Source organism: Calypte anna, chromosome 2 (assembly GCF_003957555.1).
Source record: "Calypte anna isolate BGI_N300 chromosome 2, bCalAnn1_v1.p, whole genome shotgun sequence".
Classification (NCBI taxonomy): domain Eukaryota; kingdom Metazoa; phylum Chordata; class Aves; order Apodiformes; family Trochilidae; genus Calypte; species Calypte anna.
Genome location: NC_044245.1, coordinates 32,079,294 through 32,096,719, shown reverse-complemented (window position 1 = coordinate 32,096,719; position 17,426 = coordinate 32,079,294). Strand labels below are relative to the sequence as shown.

The 17,426-nt window shown below is 39.9% G+C and overlaps 1 protein-coding gene across 2 annotated transcripts in view; it reads left to right on the top strand.

The window, feature by feature from the left end:
- Positions 1 to 17,426, top strand: part of RAPGEF5 (Rap guanine nucleotide exchange factor 5) — a 157,985-nt gene that overhangs the window by 12,090 nt on the left and 128,469 nt on the right. For both annotated transcript variants that reach the window (XM_030444187.1, XM_030444186.1), the window contains exons 2-3: positions 15,888 to 15,938; positions 17,030 to 17,136. In XM_030444187.1, coding sequence (XP_030300047.1) covers positions 15,888 to 15,938; positions 17,030 to 17,136 — 158 coding nt within the window. The remainder of the gene's footprint in view (positions 1 to 15,887; positions 15,939 to 17,029; positions 17,137 to 17,426) is intronic.

Sequence of the window (17,426 nt, the reverse complement as noted above, 5' to 3'; positions counted from 1 at the left end):
TCTCAAAGAAACACTTGGTATTCAGTCAAAGTTGTGGTCTTATTAAAACCAATGTAAACTTATACTCTTCAAGAATCCATTTATTTGGATTATAGAGAAGGCCTTACTTCAGTTGCTTATTAATAGTAAAACACATTACAGGAAAATTTATGGTGGGAGTAGATAAGGAAACATCACTTTCTTCCATCTTTTATGTATAGATCATTCTAAATAATAATAATAATTTCTTTTTATAAACCTCAGTTAGAAATTGTCCCTTGTTACTGAAGAGCTAATGGTATAACTTCACAATCTGGAAACCTAATTATTTTTTTTTTAATTTTTTTTTTTTTTTGAGTTAAACAATAAACCAGACTGAATCTTCATCCCTTGCTTTAGCAGTTCTTGACGTTATCCAACTTTTAGAAACAAACCTAAATACTGAGGATCTGTGAGTCATCTTCTTTGCAGCCTGAGCCAACTCCGGTTTCAGAATGTGTATTCTTGCTTCTTTATACTGGGACTTTTCCCCTCCTAAGTGAGTCATTGTTATCTCTTGGCACAAGTGGAGAAGTTAAAAACATCAACAAGCTTGAGGCACGCTGAAAACATGCAAACAAACCTCCCCGTGTGATCTTCTGAACCCCAGAGCATTCCTGTTCCCGTTACTTTGTTGTTCATGAACCCTTATGATCTTTTGATTATATCCTGGTGGATAGAATCCTGGTGGAGGGAGCAGAGAGGGTGAAGTCCAATGCAAGTGTTTACTGACCAGGACCGGAGTTAACCCTCTTTGGTTAACTTCTGCTGATGTGTTTGTTCAGTGCCCACATTGTGGCACTGCATAGCAAAAAGGCAGCAAATGGGTTAGAGGTGAAAAATTTTTTTGCAAACTTTGATTTTTGAAGTCTCTCTATATGTATCTACATACCAAGAAGGTGCTGAAACTCTGTTCAGCTTTGCTACAGTTATTTTTGACATGTGAGAGGTGACAAAATAGGTATGCTATCCCATAGGGCTAGACTGGCTTAGGTGAAATTTGTGAAGACCATGAAGCTCGTGGTGGTAGTTCCACTGAGACAAGGACTGGCTTGAAGTCCTATCTAAACAAGTCTGGTTGTGCAAAAGGATGGGGCAGTAAGCAAGTTGATCAAGGTGAGAATCAACCATTTCTTGAAGAGAGTCTATCTCAAAATGAAGGTCTCTTTGCCATCAGTCTGCTCTGGTACCAGAGTTTAACCAGTGGCTTTGAGTGTCCTTGCTGCAGAAGGATCTATTGAGCTGGATAGGCTTTTAGGATTGTCATGGCAAAGGGGCTGGTAGAGTCTGAACAGGTATTAACTACTTGGATAGGGCATCCACGCTGACCTAGGTTTCCTTGGTGAATTGATGAGGGTGGGCTGTTGGAATGTCACTGGCACCTTGCTTTTCGTTAGTGTTTATAGAAACACAAGTAGAGCATCTCTGGTACTGTCTGACCCATTGGTGGGGAATGTTGCAATATGTTAATATTTTGGATCATTTTGCTACCTTGATTTTGGTCTAAATTCTCCAACAATTTAGTACCTCTAATGGACATATTGCTTTGACCATCCTTTTACAACAACACTTCCCCTTCTCTCCCCTCAAATCTCTCTCTCTCCCGCCTCCTGCTTTGCGTAGGTCAGAAAACATTTGCTGACTGAAAGTGATATTTATCACTCACTTTTAAATCTGAGTGGGCTGGTAACCAGGATACAGTGAGCAAGTGAAAGGAGGTTAACTGTTTTGAAGTGATTGATGCAAGCATTACCTATGATGCAGAACATTAGAGGAGTAAAGTTCAGTCTTTCTGCCCCTGGATCTAAATAAATGTGGTCAGTCTTTACCACTGGTCCTTCTATTTCCATGGGACAAAGACCATTTCATGGAACTTGGGATGAAGACCCAATTTGGTGAGGCAGACGAAGGTGGTTTAGTTTTGCATTGTTGTTTAACATGAATGTGGAGCCCTGGACAGTGGTGTGTGCTTGGTGGGCCAAGTAAGTCGCACAGGGAATGTGTGAGCTGCTGCCTAATCTAGTGCTCAGAAGCTCTTCAAATATACTTTTTTCCTAGAGCTGGCTGCCTGGCCTGTCTGTCCTCAGGTGCTGGAAATGTGACCTTGTGGAAAGGCAGTGATGTGTGAGTCCTTTCCTCTGATTGTACTATGGCATCAGCAGACTGTTCTGCTGGCTCTTTGAGGTTGCTTTGTTCAGGATGCACTCAGCTATACTTTGGCTGTGAGTAATGCAGAGGCTATTCTACTTTTCTTTCATATGCCCTGGTTCACACAACTGATAAGCATGCTCATGTTCCCATTGTGTCCTTCTGCTTCTCTCTTACGTGGTCTCATGAGTATTTCTTTAAAAATAGTTATAGTGCTACCACTGCTGTCTTCAGTGAGGGATGAGGTATTTTCTGGGTTTTCATTTCAGATTCTGCAGGTGCTTACTGCTTCATATATGCTTTGAAATGGCCTTAGAAAAATCGTCCACAACTTTCAAGCCAAAATGCTTCTGTTTTAAAATAAAAACTTTAAATCCATTGAGTAGGAAAGCTGCTTAATAGAGTTTCACTGAACTGTGGCAGGTACAGTTAAAGTCTTAGCATGATTTTCTGATACATATTTTTTGGACTATCTGGTTAGAGGTCTGGCCTGTTCTGTGGTGAGCTATGTAACACCCAAACAGTTCCTCTGGAGGAGTAACCTTCCTTACAGTACCTGATGTACAGAGATCTTGTTGAAAGCATAGAGAACTTAAACTCTTTGTCAAGAGACACATCATTTTACACAGGCATGTATGTTTAACTTTTAACTTCATAACAAACAATTCACCTCAGATTCCTGCATGACTGTGATACTATGGACTTCTTTTTTCCAATATATGAATTATTATTTTTTCCTGCTACTGTAGACTCTAGCACTTTTTTTTTTTTTTTTTTTTTTTTTTTGGCATATCCCGTTAAATATGAGAGTAAGATTGACTCAGATATAGACATCATATGGTAGGACTTCTGTTGGGATGCAAAACTAGATAATAGTTCCAAATGTAATCAAAGGTTAATTAATTCAGATAATTTAATGAGGTGTAAATGTAGAAAAATCTTCTAATCTTTTGATTCTCATAATGTGAAGGGCTTTTTCTGTTTAAGGAAGAATGTTTCATACCAAAGAAAAAAATGTGCCTTTTTAATACTTTAAAGGCAATCTAATGCATATGAGGAATTAAGAAACTGGTGTGGGACAGCAGCAATTAAACATGTGGGAAGACGTATTTGTTTACTTAGTAAGTGAGGCTGCCTAGGATAGTTTTTTCATCTATAGCTTCTCCACAAAAAGCTTAGTGCAACATAGTTTAATACTTCATTTTTCTATTAATTTGAGCGGTGTATCTTACCTGAGGGGATTAATCTCATTGTCAAATTGGCTTTTTCACTTAGACTGCGCATCTATTGAACATTTCTATTCTAAGCCTGGGCACCACTGCAGGTATTACCTGTGCAGGCCTTGTCTTATCTTGCCTGTGCTGGCTTGAAAATAAGTTATGAATGCAGAGAACCCTTAGGAGGACAAGTTCTGCTCATGACATTTTCAAATGTGTCTTGTTGGAGCAAGGTCCTACCCTTCAAAACTGTAGATCAAAATTAAAATACTCTTTGTTACCAGCTGGAAAATCTCAAGAGATAAGAAAGCCCCAGCCCCACACAGAGGGGTCAAACTTCTACAGCAGTGGGAAGAAGGACTTGGAGACTTAACTTCGTTTCGAGTGAGCACATTCAAAGTAATTCAGCACAGGCATGATGCAACATTTCCATGTACTTAAGTAATATCAAATGTGTGTGGACAATGAATAAAGAATTAAAATAAAGGTATACATCATAGGAAAGGCAGTAATACCAGGGCTTGCCTCAAGCCAGGTCTAGGACCTTGCACTTCTCCAGCTTGTCTGGATTCCCCTGTATGACATCCCATCCCTCTGGCATGTCAAATCTGCCTCTTTAGAGTAGAGGTCTAACCTAATTTCCAAGACTATTCTTTTCTTGAGTCTATCTTCATGAAGAAGGTTCCTATCTAAAGATGCTTGAACTGTTTCTCTGACTTTATGGACGTGCTAAGCACATCTTTTACTTTCTTAACAGCTTAATCTGTGTAAGATAAGTAACTTAGATTACTTGGTTATGATCTTATATATTAAGTAAAACTTGTATCTGTTGGGTACTTGGGACAAAAATTTACAAGACTCACCTGTGTTTTGCACCTATGATACTTCCTGGTTCTGTAGCTGTTCAGTCTAGTGAAATATAAAATTACCTGAGCTGCTTTTAGTGGCTGTTTGTATATGCTAGACTCCAGTTCATGTTCTAATCCTATTTCACATGTAGCAGTTGCTGCACACTGCTTCCCATGTTACTCCATGTGCTAAGCAGTCAGGAAGGAATCACTGGCCCAGGGTGGTTTCTGGCACACAGGCAGACTTTTGAACTGCCTTGTTTTTCAAGTCCCTCCCCATTTCAGAGGTAGCAAACCTCCCTTTAGAAATGGAGTGCACTTGAGTTTTCATTTGTTCCTGCTTCAACAGCAAGACCAAAGGTATTCAAGCACAAAAAAGATGTTATCAGGGTTAGTGTGATGCCATTCTGTTTGAAGGTGCCGGTAGCAGGGCTCCAAATAGTACTGAGGCTCTGCTGTGAGCAAGTGAGGAGTTCCAAGGATTTCCTTTGCCAAGGAATTGCTTGTGTGATCCAAGAGAACAATTTTTTTTCTTTCTTTGCATACCAATTTAAGCTGTCTGTGCAGTGAGGCTGTGACTATCATGAAACTAAAATAGTTAAACTTTAATGGTTTTTCTGCAAAAATGTAAATTACAGCTGTTCTTCTGGAAGTGGTTAAGAACTCCCACTATCCAGTCCATAGTAAGTTGGCACCGACTTGTGCCAAGAGCTACTGTCAGTGAAATTAATATTGTTCCCAAGAGGTCACATTACAGAGTGATGCCAACACAAACACCGGTACTGCAGATTCTCAAACTCTTAAGGCTTTAATGCAATTTCTTCAACCAGAGTTTGTCCACCCAGCTCGGAGGCTGTTTTCCATACTCTGAAAATCTCAGAAGCAAGAAAAGCAAAAATCAGCAGTTTTATACATGTTTTGTGGTGTTATAAATGTCCCATAGGTAGCTGAACTTAAGTGGGGCTACCCTGGCTAAATGGCAGAGAGCTTCAAGCCCTGAGGTGGTAGCAGATCTGAGCCAGGGAGTCTCAAAGGGCTGAGGGCTCCAGAGCTCTCAGGGTGCTCTGTTCCAGTGCACGGGCAGGGAAATCACAGTATCTGCAAAATCAGAAAACCAGTTTCTTGGAAACAAACAGTAAAGAATTTCAATCTCTTGTACCTGAAAGGAATAACTATGCTCTACTTCTAGGAATAAGGTTTGGGAAATTACTAGGTGACCTTCCTTTTGTGCAGGCAATGGTAAAGGTGTCCTCTTCTTTGAGATAAGGGATATTCAAGAACAGAGGCATTAAAAACATGTCTTCTCACACTTGTAAAGCAACTAGTGGACTATGTGTGCAGCTCACTGGGAAAAAAAGTTTTCTATATATATATAGATATGTTTCAAACAGTAAACTAGACTGGTGCAATTAATTGTGAAGTATTATCATAAATCATAATCAAAGCGCTGAATTTTAACTTTGTCTTTTTTTACTTGAAACATTAAATATACTGTGGTTATTGAAATATATAAAACTAGTTATTTGGCATTTTTTTCTGAATAAATTAAGATTTTTATATATATACTTAATAATATATATACTTTCAATTGACATTTTAGCTATTTATTGTCAACATCATTCACAGCTGATTTGATGAATATTTACTAGTAGTTGAAGTTTTGTTCCTGCCTCTACATTAGCTGAAATAGTTGCAGCAACATTGGATATTTTTCCCTTCTTCTGCTTGTCACAAATCTTGTGGCAGAGGTGAGTATCCTTGCAGCAGGGTCATAGGGACAGTTCACAAGAAAGCTCCTGGGCCTGCACGGGGGAAAATCAAGTACCTAACCATGCTGACTTTGCCTACCACCAGAGAAGGGAGCATTTAAACTTACATCTATATGATGAGTGGTTGGTAGTAACAGGTCAGATGAATCAATTCTTTAATTGATTGTCTGTTTTAAAAACTTTATTGTAGCTAATCTCTGGCAAGTATGAGTTGCTGAGGGCCAAGGTCTTGCACCAGTGTTACGTGCAGTAGTGATGACAGCAGAAGTACATCAGCTCAGCCTGTCAGCAGCTGAGGTCTGGCACCTTGGGTAATGTGATAGGAAGAAGTTTTGGTCAAAGGCTAACATGAAAATATGTGGGTTTTAAGAGCCTTTCTAAAACACAGGGTGCAACTACAGAAGTGTTTCTGGTTGCTCTGTAGATCTACAGACTTTCTTTCCCATGCCTGATGCAGCTGGTTAGAGGAGCAGAATTAAGTTGTGTATGGCAGTGATGAAGCAGGAGAGAATTACAGAATAATTTCGGCTTGAAGGGGCCTCCTGGGGGTTGTCTGATCCAGCCCCTGGCCTGAGCAGGGCTGACTTTGAAGCCAGAGCAGTCATGCAGGGCCTTGTCTGGTCAAGTTATGAAAACTTCAAGAAGGAGATTTTACATCCTGGGCATTCATTCTTGTGTTTGACACACAATTTTCCTGTGAAATTTATTTTCACTAATGCATGGTTTTGAGTCAGGCTGGCTGGCTGGCAGAAATGTCTTTGCCAAGATGATGATCCTGCTTTCTTTTTTCATTCAGAAATGTGTCATGAAAAGGTATTTTGCTGCCAACACAAGAAATGTGCTAACAGAGGCACTTTAAAAAGCTTTTAAGTATGCATGCAATCTGCATTTTCCTACTCTTGATCTCTCTCTTGACCATTTTGTCAATGTCTTTGTTTAGATCAGTCAGAGAAGAAATGGTAACCTGTCACTGGGAATATTTTTTTTATTATAGTGTGAAATATCCAGTGCTCACTCTTCTGAAAATTCAAAATAATATATTATTAAATTATAATTTGTCTCATTAGGAATATTAATTATGGCATAAAGTTTTAATAATCACTAGAAACCATCCCTCCTGCCTGCTCTTGCATGCTGCCCTCCACATCAAAACCAAACCAGATGCTGATGGTTGGAAACACGATGGTGGATTACAAAGACCATCTACTGTATTTATTGTGTACTGAGTTTTAAAAGCAAAAGAAATGCAGCAATGTTGCTAATCTTTTACAGTGACAGTCTGTACAGTGCCTATTTTGTACTGAAAAAGGGAGGATGCTGCTTTCCTGTGAAATGTTGCTGACAGCCAGGAAGAGTGAAATGCTCTGGGAAGCTTTTAAGGCAGCATTTGGAAAAGAAATGGCTGAAATGGCAAATTAGAGCACAAATGCTGTAATAAAGTTAGATTAATGAAGCAACACGAGTAGTCAAGTAAGTGTGCTCTGCATGTCTTAATGTTGTATAAATCATGACAAAAAGCAATAAAATTCTGTTTCTTCTTTTCCTGTTTAATAAACTCTCATTGCAAACATTGTATTAGCAGATGATTTGCAAAAGTTTTGTAGGGAAGAGAAGACTTCATAGAATCATAGAATGGTTTGGGTTGGAAGGAACATCAAAGATCATCTAGGTCCAACTCCACCCGCCTGTATGGGCAGAGACACCTCCCACTAAATGAGGTTGTTCAAGGCCCCATCCAACCTGGCCTTGGACACTTCCAGGGAGGGAGCAACCAGATTCCCTGGGCAATCTGTTCCAGGATCTCGCCACCCTCACAGGAAAGAATTTTTTCCTAGTGTCTAAGCTAAATCTCCCCTCTTCAAGCTTGAAACTATTTCCCCTTGTCCTCTCGTTACACATCCATTTAAAAAGCCCTATCCCAGCTTGTAGGCCCCCTCCATCTACAATTGGTCTATGAGTTAAATGAGATATGATTTCTATTTTACTTAAACTGATGCACTTATGTGAACATGAAGGCAGAAGGTGAAGTTCCTCATTACTGACACCTTTGAATTTTGTTTTAACTTTTTGTGGGCATAGTTAACTTCCTTTTTATGTTGAAGGAGCAGAGACACCAAGGATTTATTAGGCGTGTTTTTTGCCATCATTCCTTGGATAGTTTTAATTCAGCATAAACAAGTGCTTCCTCTGAACACAGCTGTCCCTTCCTGCCTCCCTCCGTGTCCCACGGCTTTTGCCCGTGCCCCTGCCTTGCTAGCGATCGTGTCTGTGTGGCTTCCCAGTGACCTGGTGGAGGGAAATAATCTGGGTTAAAAGGAACCGTTATTTAAGGAGCCAATCTGGAGCTGTTGGTCCTTTGGCTTGGGTCAGGACACGGCTTGGCTGACACGGGTGGAAGGACAAAGCTCAAGAGCAGTAGGGATAGGAAAGCGAAACAGGAGATGGAAGAAGCACACGACCTCCTTGTCAGCAGCCTCATTTTATGGTACTTTAATCTGGTTGTGGAAATGCATCATTAGCAGGAGAGTAAGTCTCCTTTTTTTTTAAGGAACATAGTGTTTCTCTAATCCAGGCACCCTCCTCTGCCAGCTCACTATTCCATACTTTCTCTCAAATCGAGCTGGCTTTCATGTGAAGATGCTGAGAGTTTGTCTGAGGTACAGGATGGGGACAGAGGAGATTCAGGCCTCTGTCAGTGCCTTTCTGAAGCTGGATTTACCTGGAGCTTTTCTCCCATGGTAGGACTGGGGAAGAGGGAGGTGAGAAACCAGACAGGCCTGGTGTACTGTATTCTGTGGTATTCTTGTCTATTCTTCACTTGTTCTTCTAGGGGGAAAAAAAAAAGCATTGCAAACAGAATTCACACTTGTGAACTGAATTGCACTCCTTGCTAGGCTATGGAGACTTCAGAAGTGGCTGGCTTTATGCCAGATTAATTAAAAAAAAAGTTTTCTTTGAACATAAAGTCATTCAGCCGTATTTACTTTGGTAGGCATTGGGAAATACAGCAATGCTTCTAAGTGCATTTCTTTCCTGACTGTAGTCCTCTCAGAAATAGATCTTTAAACCCCCAAAATCACTACCTGTCTTTCCAAAGAGCCGACATTTACTTTGCAGGCTCCTTTCTGCTTTAGGGGAGGTGAGGCCAAACCATGAGCTGTGGATTTCCCTTTTGTGAAATAACGTACTCAGATTAATTGCAGCTCCTTTTCATACAGAAAACAGATGACAATACACTCTGTGGTTTCCTTTCACTCATGATCCATTTAGGTTTTGAGAGAGCTTTGCAAGCTCACCTGGAAACCCTACACTGCAAACTCTGCTGAGTACAGATTTCTTTTTTACAGCTTTTTGACTATTTTATGCTTCACCTAGGTGTCTGAAGTTTTAAAAAGAGCAGGGGAAGTTCCTTTATAAAGAAGGTTTTTTTATAAAAGGTTTTATATTTAATCTTGAATAAATAATAATGCAGAGAACTGTTCCACTGGTTGTTCTATCCATGAATCCTGACAGGGGGTTTCAAGAGGAGCAGTGGGGGAAGGTTGTTAGGAATATTATTTGGCAGAAATTATATGCAGGCAGATTATATGCTTTCATATAACTGGTATCTGCTGAAAGTCAGCTTCCCAACCAACTCCGCTTGCTGTGCCTTAGCAACCATGAGGAAAAATCTGCTGCCACATGGAAACGGATTGGGATTCATGACAACACTCCCTGCATCCAGCCACCTTCAAACAGCAGTACCATTTCATCTGCTAACCATGGCACCTATGGCCTATTCCCCCTATAACACAGCCAGTGATGTCAAATGCAAGAGTTTGAAGTGGGGGGAAATGATAAGTGCAACTGTTCTGTAATTTTCTCTCCCTTCCCCCACTCCTTGCCTGGCACAAGTAAGAACTAGGAATAAATGAGCATTTACTCCTGCAGCAATTGCTGCCTTCTTATGTTGCAGGCTGAGGAGGGTGTGTTGGACAGGTACAGCCCAGCTTTGTACCAGGATTCATGTTCAGATCAGAGCTGGAGTGGAAGCTCTCTAATTATTATAGCTGTTTGCTGTTAGCAACCCAGCACATCTTTTTGAAGATAAAACCCCACAAGGCTCCATCAGTTGTAACAGTTGCAGTAGTCTGTATCACTGTTATGGCATTATCATTGTCATGGTTGCTAGAGAGAAAGAAATCTGTCTAGGCAAAAAATAATTACTTTTTGATTTGTGAATGGAGTGGGAAAGAAGCCTGAGGAAAATTAAGTAAATACATTGGTGGATTTTTCTTAATGTTTCCTGATCCACTGTATTGAGAGAGCGGAATGATTTGTAAAGAGAGAAAAGCAAAAACAGGTGATATTTTGGGGACTGAATTTGAATTCAACTTTGCTTGTGGTCCTTTTCTGGATGTTGTTTCTCATGGCTGGAATGGGAAAAGTCTTCAGCATGAATACTTGTGAAAGCATTTTTTAGGCCTGGATGCTTAAGTGCTTGTTGGAAATATCTGAATATATAGTTTTCTTTGTAATCTCATTAGCCAATTTAGGATTCAGGTGTTGAATAGTTGCAGAAATCCCCCTGTCAGGGAATAGAAATGATCTCATTACCAGGTAGAATCTGTGCTACACCATGTGCATTTCAAAATGAGATTATTTTTTTTTTCCAGGATGTTTATACTTAGGGAGTAAGCCCCGATACAGCACAACACTGAAGCATTTGCTTAATTTTAAATATACTGAGCAATCCAATTTGGAATGCAGATGGGCTTATATAGAATTCTTTCAGGACATAGTGATAGTGTCCTGGAACTATGAACAATTGTTTAATTATATTTGTGCAAAAAAATATTCGTAGAACTGTGTAGCAGTTTGCAAATTAAGCCCTGACCAAACAAACAAATCTTGAAGTGTGTTGTAAACCGAAAACAGGTAAAGTTTAGTTGAGCATTGCGAACCCTATGATCAGTTTTTGGTAATGCAACTAGTTAAAAAGCTATTTATTTGAAAAACTTGGGGTGGAAGCTTAAATAACTTGCTGGGGGAGAAGAGTCCTAGTTCTGCCTTTCTCATTTCTGTTAGTTTTAATATAAATCCTCCTGTGGAGTTAAGAAAAAAGATTTAGAAAAAGGAATAATTTTGGTTAATAAAAAAAATTTCTTACATCCTTATTTTTGCCAAAGTTGGGGTTTTTTTTTGCTAACTGCTCAGGAATATCAGAAGCTCTTAGAGAGGCAAACCATTTGCATCCCATGTTTGAAATTATTGTTTTCTTAAAATTTTTGTGGCCTTTTCTGTAGTGTTGCAGTGTGACTTCTTGTGTAGTCAGGCTGCTGGTTGCTATCACTATACTAAATCCCAGCTGAAGGTAGCACTTGAACTGGAGCTCCAAGCCCTCTTGCTTTTTTTCTTTCTGAACATGATGGTGATTAAATTGCTAGCAGATGCATGGAGTGTTGCTGATGCTACTGTGACTGCAGTACTGGCAATGGCAGAAATAGCAGTTGTTGGAACAGCTTGGGCAGGAGGCAAAGAAAAAGCAATTTGTGGGCAAGTCATCCTCTGAAGCTGAGATGAGATGATCTGTAAAAAAACGTAAAAAAACGGAGAAAATTCAAATATATCTCCAAAAGTTATGGCTGAAAACATGCTCTATAGTGTCTATATCCCTTGATTAGATCACTGACCAGGTTGTAGTAAATGCATGGGGAGTTGCTATAGTGGAGCAAGTTCAGTACTGATTAAAGAACTAAGTTGGCATCTCACAGGAAGATAGAGTTTTGAAGTATGCCTTCATTAACAGAATTTGCTTGCTGTGTTGTATGCTGTGGAGGAATTTCTTTCCAAACCTTTCAAAAATAAGTTTGTGCTTGTATGTTAAATTGTTATCATCAATATCTCTCTATGCTTAGCTTTAAATAATGGCAGAGTTTCCCAGCTTATTTTAAAATAATTGTCCCGTTGAACCAATACTAATTTAAATATAGATGTAGACTTTGTGTAGTAGTATCAGTCACTAAGCTACTGCTTTTAAAAATCTGTCTGGAGTTTTGATTCTTTGGCTATTAATTCCTTGAGCTGGTCATATGGATTGTAAAGAAGTATTTCTTTCTGGGTTTTTTTGTAAGTTACTTACTGGTCCCTTTATTGTAGCCCTCCTGTTCTTTTAACACCATTGCCTAACTCATACCTCATGTTTCTGGTGGCACAGATCAAGGCACCAGTTCTCTGCCTCTATTTTCCTGCATCCCCAGCATGGAAGCTGAAGCCACCTATGTTCATCTACTTGAGTACAATGGGAGAACCCATGGGAGAACCCTCATGGAGGACACTCAGTGTCCAGATCTGCTCCACATATGGTTTCCTGACCATATCTGCTGCCATGTCCCCTGCTCCTCCCTATCAAATGATTTGGCAAAGCTTCTCCTCAAGCTGGTGAAGAGGTACAGGGGCATGCCTGGGTGGCAGTGCTTGGAAAGCACCACTTGTTGTGGGCAGCAGTTCCAAGGGAGTTTTCACAAGAGATGAGTTGTTGGCTTGGTGACTAATGATTTTGCTTTAAAAGCACATTTTGACTCATTCTAATAGTTACTTGCAAATGTATTTTGAATTGGGGGTGTGTGTGTCAAAATAATTTGGGAGGAGCAGCTTATAGTTACCAAATACCTTCAGGGAGGAGTGATGCTTCCCCTACACGGTATCCTGGAGGTTGAGGTTTTCAAATGAAGCCTGGTTCCCAATCCACTCCCTCTCCATTTTGTCCTGAACACCAGAATTAGAGTTTGATGAACAGAAGTGTGCTCAGCAGCAGAAAATGAAGGGATTTTGTGATGGCTAAAACTTGAGACAAGTGGGGTTTTTTTTGTATGTTTGGGGTTTTTTTGGTTATTGTTGTTGTTGTTGTTGGGTTTTTTTTTTAATGAAAAGAGATTTATACAGGCCCAACTTTCACGCCTGTCAATGTCCTGCTGGTTGACATCCCTTCTTTCTAGAGTATCAATCACACCACACAGCTTGGTGTTATCTGCAAACTTGCTGAGAGTACACTTAAATCCACAGACTGTCACCAAATAAAATGTAAATAACACCTGGATAAAACTCATCACTGGTCTTCAATGAGACATCAAGCCACTGACTGCAACACTGAGTGTCACCATCCAGCCAATTCTTATTCACTGGGTGGTCCACCAGTCCAGTCCATATCTCTCCATTTTAGAGGCATGTTTCTAAATTGGTCCTTTTGGCTTAGTTTCTTCTTATGCTGTCATGTAAGTGCACCTCATTGTAGCAGGATTTTCCCTGGCTGATGCTTAACTGTCCTTGGAATGCTGGGGCCTGGGTGAGTGCAATGCCAGGAGCTGTAATTCCCACTGGAATTAGCCTGCTGAAGATAATGTCATTAGCAGGAACCTGAAAAGGGAATGAGAAGAGGGGGAATTGATGTATAAGCTTTGACCATGGTGCTGCAGTGAGTGAAGTTTGTTGAATGAAAGACTTGTAGAGAAACCAAGTGAAGTGGTGGTATGTAGAAGTATGTGAATACTTCTGTGAAGTATAGAGTTTTGCATTTGGGGAAGAACAACACGATGTCCCAGTATAGGTTGGGGGCTGACCTGCTGGAGAGCAGTGTAGGTGAAAGAGACCTGGGGGTCCTGGTAGACAAGAGGATGACCATGAGCCAGCAATGTGCCCTTGTGGCCAAGAAGGCCAATGGCATCCTGGGGTGCATTAGAAAGGGTGTGGTTAGTAGGTCAAGAGAGGTTCTCCTCCCCCTCTATTCTGCATTGGTGAGGCCGCACCTGGAGTATTGTGTCCAGTTCTGGGCCCCTCAGTTCAAGAAGGACAGGGAAGTGCTTGAAAGAGTCCAGCGCAGAGCTACTAAGATGATTAAGGGAGTGGAACATCTCCCTTATGAGGAAAGGCTGAGGGAGCTGGGTCTCTTTAGTTTGGAGAAAAGGAGACTGAGGGGTGACCTCATCAATGTTTTCAAATATGTAAGGGGTGAGTGTCAGGGAGATGGAGTTAGGCTTTTCTCAGTGATGACCAGTGATAGGACAAGGGGTAATGGGTGTAAATTGGAGCACAGGAGGTTCAAGTTGAATATTCGAAAAAATTTTTTTACTGTAAGGGTGACAGAGCCCTGGAACAGGCTGCCCAGGGGGGTCGTGGAGTCTCCTTCACTGGAGAGATTCAAAACCCGCTTGGACACGTTCCTGCACGATGTACTCTAGGTGGCCCTGCTCTGGCAGGGGGGGTTGGACTAGATGATCTTTCGAGGTCCCTTCCAACCCCAAGGATTCTATGATTCTATGATTCTATGATTCTATGTAAGGCTGTTGCAGAACGTAGGTGCTAATGAGGTACTGGCTAGGAAGAGTAGGTGAGATCTGAGGCACAGTTGCACTCTTACAGCATCTTTGTTGGGTACTGGAGATGGGAATTAAGCTTTTATGTTACAGTATTTCCATATGGAGCTACTGGTATGCATGGAACTACAGTAGCATTTGTGATGAGTGTGGGAAGGGTAAACATCCTTAGATGCTTCTGTGGTTACTTGTTACTTCCCATTCCTGCCTGAAAATACAGTAACTAGAATATAGGAGGGGTGGGAAAGCAGGTGATGTTACTGAAATATAGATTCCATAATTCTTAAAGGGTGTGGAGGACAAATTTTTTTTTAATTGTTGCAATATACCAAGTGTGAATTGGATCCTTCTCAAAGCAAGAAATTAATTACACTGCCTACAAGTTGGAATAATTTGAGGGAGCACAATACAAGCCTCCCACTGCGCTGCCAGTGCACCTGCACAACATCTTCTGTTCCATTTCCAGACTTCTTTTAGGCAATGTTTATTTGTGTCTTGTGTGGCTTGTAGTAAGATAGAGTATGCCAGTAAGCATCAGTAAGATACAGTATCTTATCTTTTAACACATAATATCATGGTGAATAAAAGCTGGGTAACTTGACTCTCATAGAGATACGCATCCTGTCTGTTTGCCTTCCAGAGTTTTGGTTCACTGCTAATTTTGTAACTTTAAATCTCTAATCCTTATTTATCAGCAGTAAGGTTTTGGCATTTGTATTTCCCTGAAGAGTTATGCGTAACTTTTCTTTCTATCTCTTCAAATACAAAAACTCTCTAATTTCATTGAGTGGTCAGTTATTCTCCTATAACATAAAACAGAGCACGGAAAGGCTTTTCTCTGTGCCATTTCATTATATTCTGTAATTGCATTATGTTTCCTGTAATCTTTTCTTTGAAAGGTAAATAGTCACAGTCTTTTCACTCTCATCTTGTGTTAAAATCTATCCAAATCCTTTATTTCCACTACTGCTATTGTCTGTATCCCTTTTAATTGCAGCATCCATTTTTTGAGATACTGCAACCAGTGCAGCATGGCAGAGATGATGCTGATCCACATTAGAGCTGGTATAATGTAGATTACCTTGCTGGTCACCATTTTATTCCTTGTTTATATATATATATTTTTTCTACCCTTAAGAATTACATTTTAAAGAGTGGTCTTCCTTGAAAAGTGTTATTTGATGCCAATGTGGCTTCTTAAAATTTTTTTAGTTTTATCTTGAAATTCTCCACTGTTGTTTCCGGTCATACCTGAGCCAAATAGTTCTGTGTCTACAGCCTTTGCCACCTCTTCACTTACCTTCGTTTCCAGATCAAAAATAAATGTAAAAAACAAAGCAGAACTGGGTTTACCAGACATTTTTCCCTAATGTGAAGAAAAAAATATTTGGAGACTTCAGTTAGACTACTCAGATGCTTTGATAAAATCTTTTTATTTAGATTTCAATAGCTAAAAGATCTAGATTGCTGCTACTTTTTTTTTTTTCCCCCCTACAAAAAGCAGAACAAAACTAAACCTACCAAATTGTCTTACAGACCCTGTCCAGAAGAATTTCAAATCCCTATTTGGAAACTTCTTCAAACAAGGTACTTGTCAAGCCTCTTTTTTATTCTGTTTCATCAAAAAACGTATTTGGAATCTTTTTGCTTTGATTCAACCTCTTAATCATAGCTTTGAAGACACTTCTGAACATGCCCTGTGGTTAGATCCAGTTAACAGGTTTGTGTGTGTTAGAAATTGTCTACTTCTATGACTGAATTTGTTGTGAAATCCAACATGCACTCACTTCCCAGACATTTAAAGGATTGCCACTGTTTAGCTTACTTTTGCACTATTTGAGATCTCTGGTTTTGCATCTTACAAGACTCTACCGTCTCAGGATGATTTTATATTTCTTCAAGGATTCCTAAACACAGGAAACAAGCTAACAAAAGGTGAAGTGGCAGGGCTGTTTTTCTTTTTAGTTACTTGTGCTACTGATGTATTTTGCTGGAATGCTGAGGAAGCATCCTAAAGGAAGCCTGAGTTAAATACATCAGTGAGGAATGGTAAACAGAGGCCAGGGGGAATAAAATTTTATGGAAGATGGAGTTGAGTCCTGTTTTGGTAGAATATCTGCAGCCTTGCAGATAGGTAGAAATCAGGTGTGGGGGAAGTCAGAGGTTTATCCATTCTGAAAGACCACATCCTCCTGGCAAGGTGTGGATGAGGTGACCTGTAGCTATCATGAGATACCCTCAAGGTTTGAACAAAAAGAATAAACTTATGAAATGGTGTTTTGATATGCATTAGGTTCGTATGAAATTATTTAACTCAAGTACATATGGAATAATGTTTAATTTCCACTGTATTTGTGTGGTTTTGCAATGGTTAATGTCTTTCTGCTTTGCTGGAATAACACTTATTTTCATTTGAACTTGTCTGTTGTTCAAGGGTAACACTGACAGATAGAGTGAAACCTCTGCTTTTCTAAGGTGGAAAAGGAAAAAGCAGCCCAGCTTGTGGGGCCATCTGCATCCCATGATAGAATTGGGTATGGCAGAAGTTGGGGTTCATTTCCTATGAGGTTTTGACTGTTTAGTTGGAGAGAAGGCATTGCTCAGAGGGAGGGAGGGGACAGAGCCTACACCAGGAATAAGTCTGTTTGTTGCAATTTTCAATTTCTCTTTTCATTCAGATTTATGGAGAAAGTTCCTCTTGTGCTGGGAGAGCTCTCAGAAATATTTTCACTCTACAAGCATCTGACCTGATTAAAGACAGGGTGTACCTAACTGGCATTTGCAGGTAACCCAAGATGATTTGTTTTAATCAACTTGATGCATTTGATTTGCATTTGTCTATGCCTTAATTTAACCCTAGCCCTAAATTCTGAGTGTGAGATTTTGTGTGTTTTGCTAAGAATTGAATATATTTCTAAAAAATTCTTTTAAGTTGTGTATTTTAATGGCTTTTCTCATGTAGTTGTCAGAAAGCAGCAGTGTCCTGATATTATGTGCATTAATTTAATTGCTTATGACTCCGTATGCAGTTATATTTGCCTGTTATTTTCTTGAAAGAGTATTTAATTCAGTCCT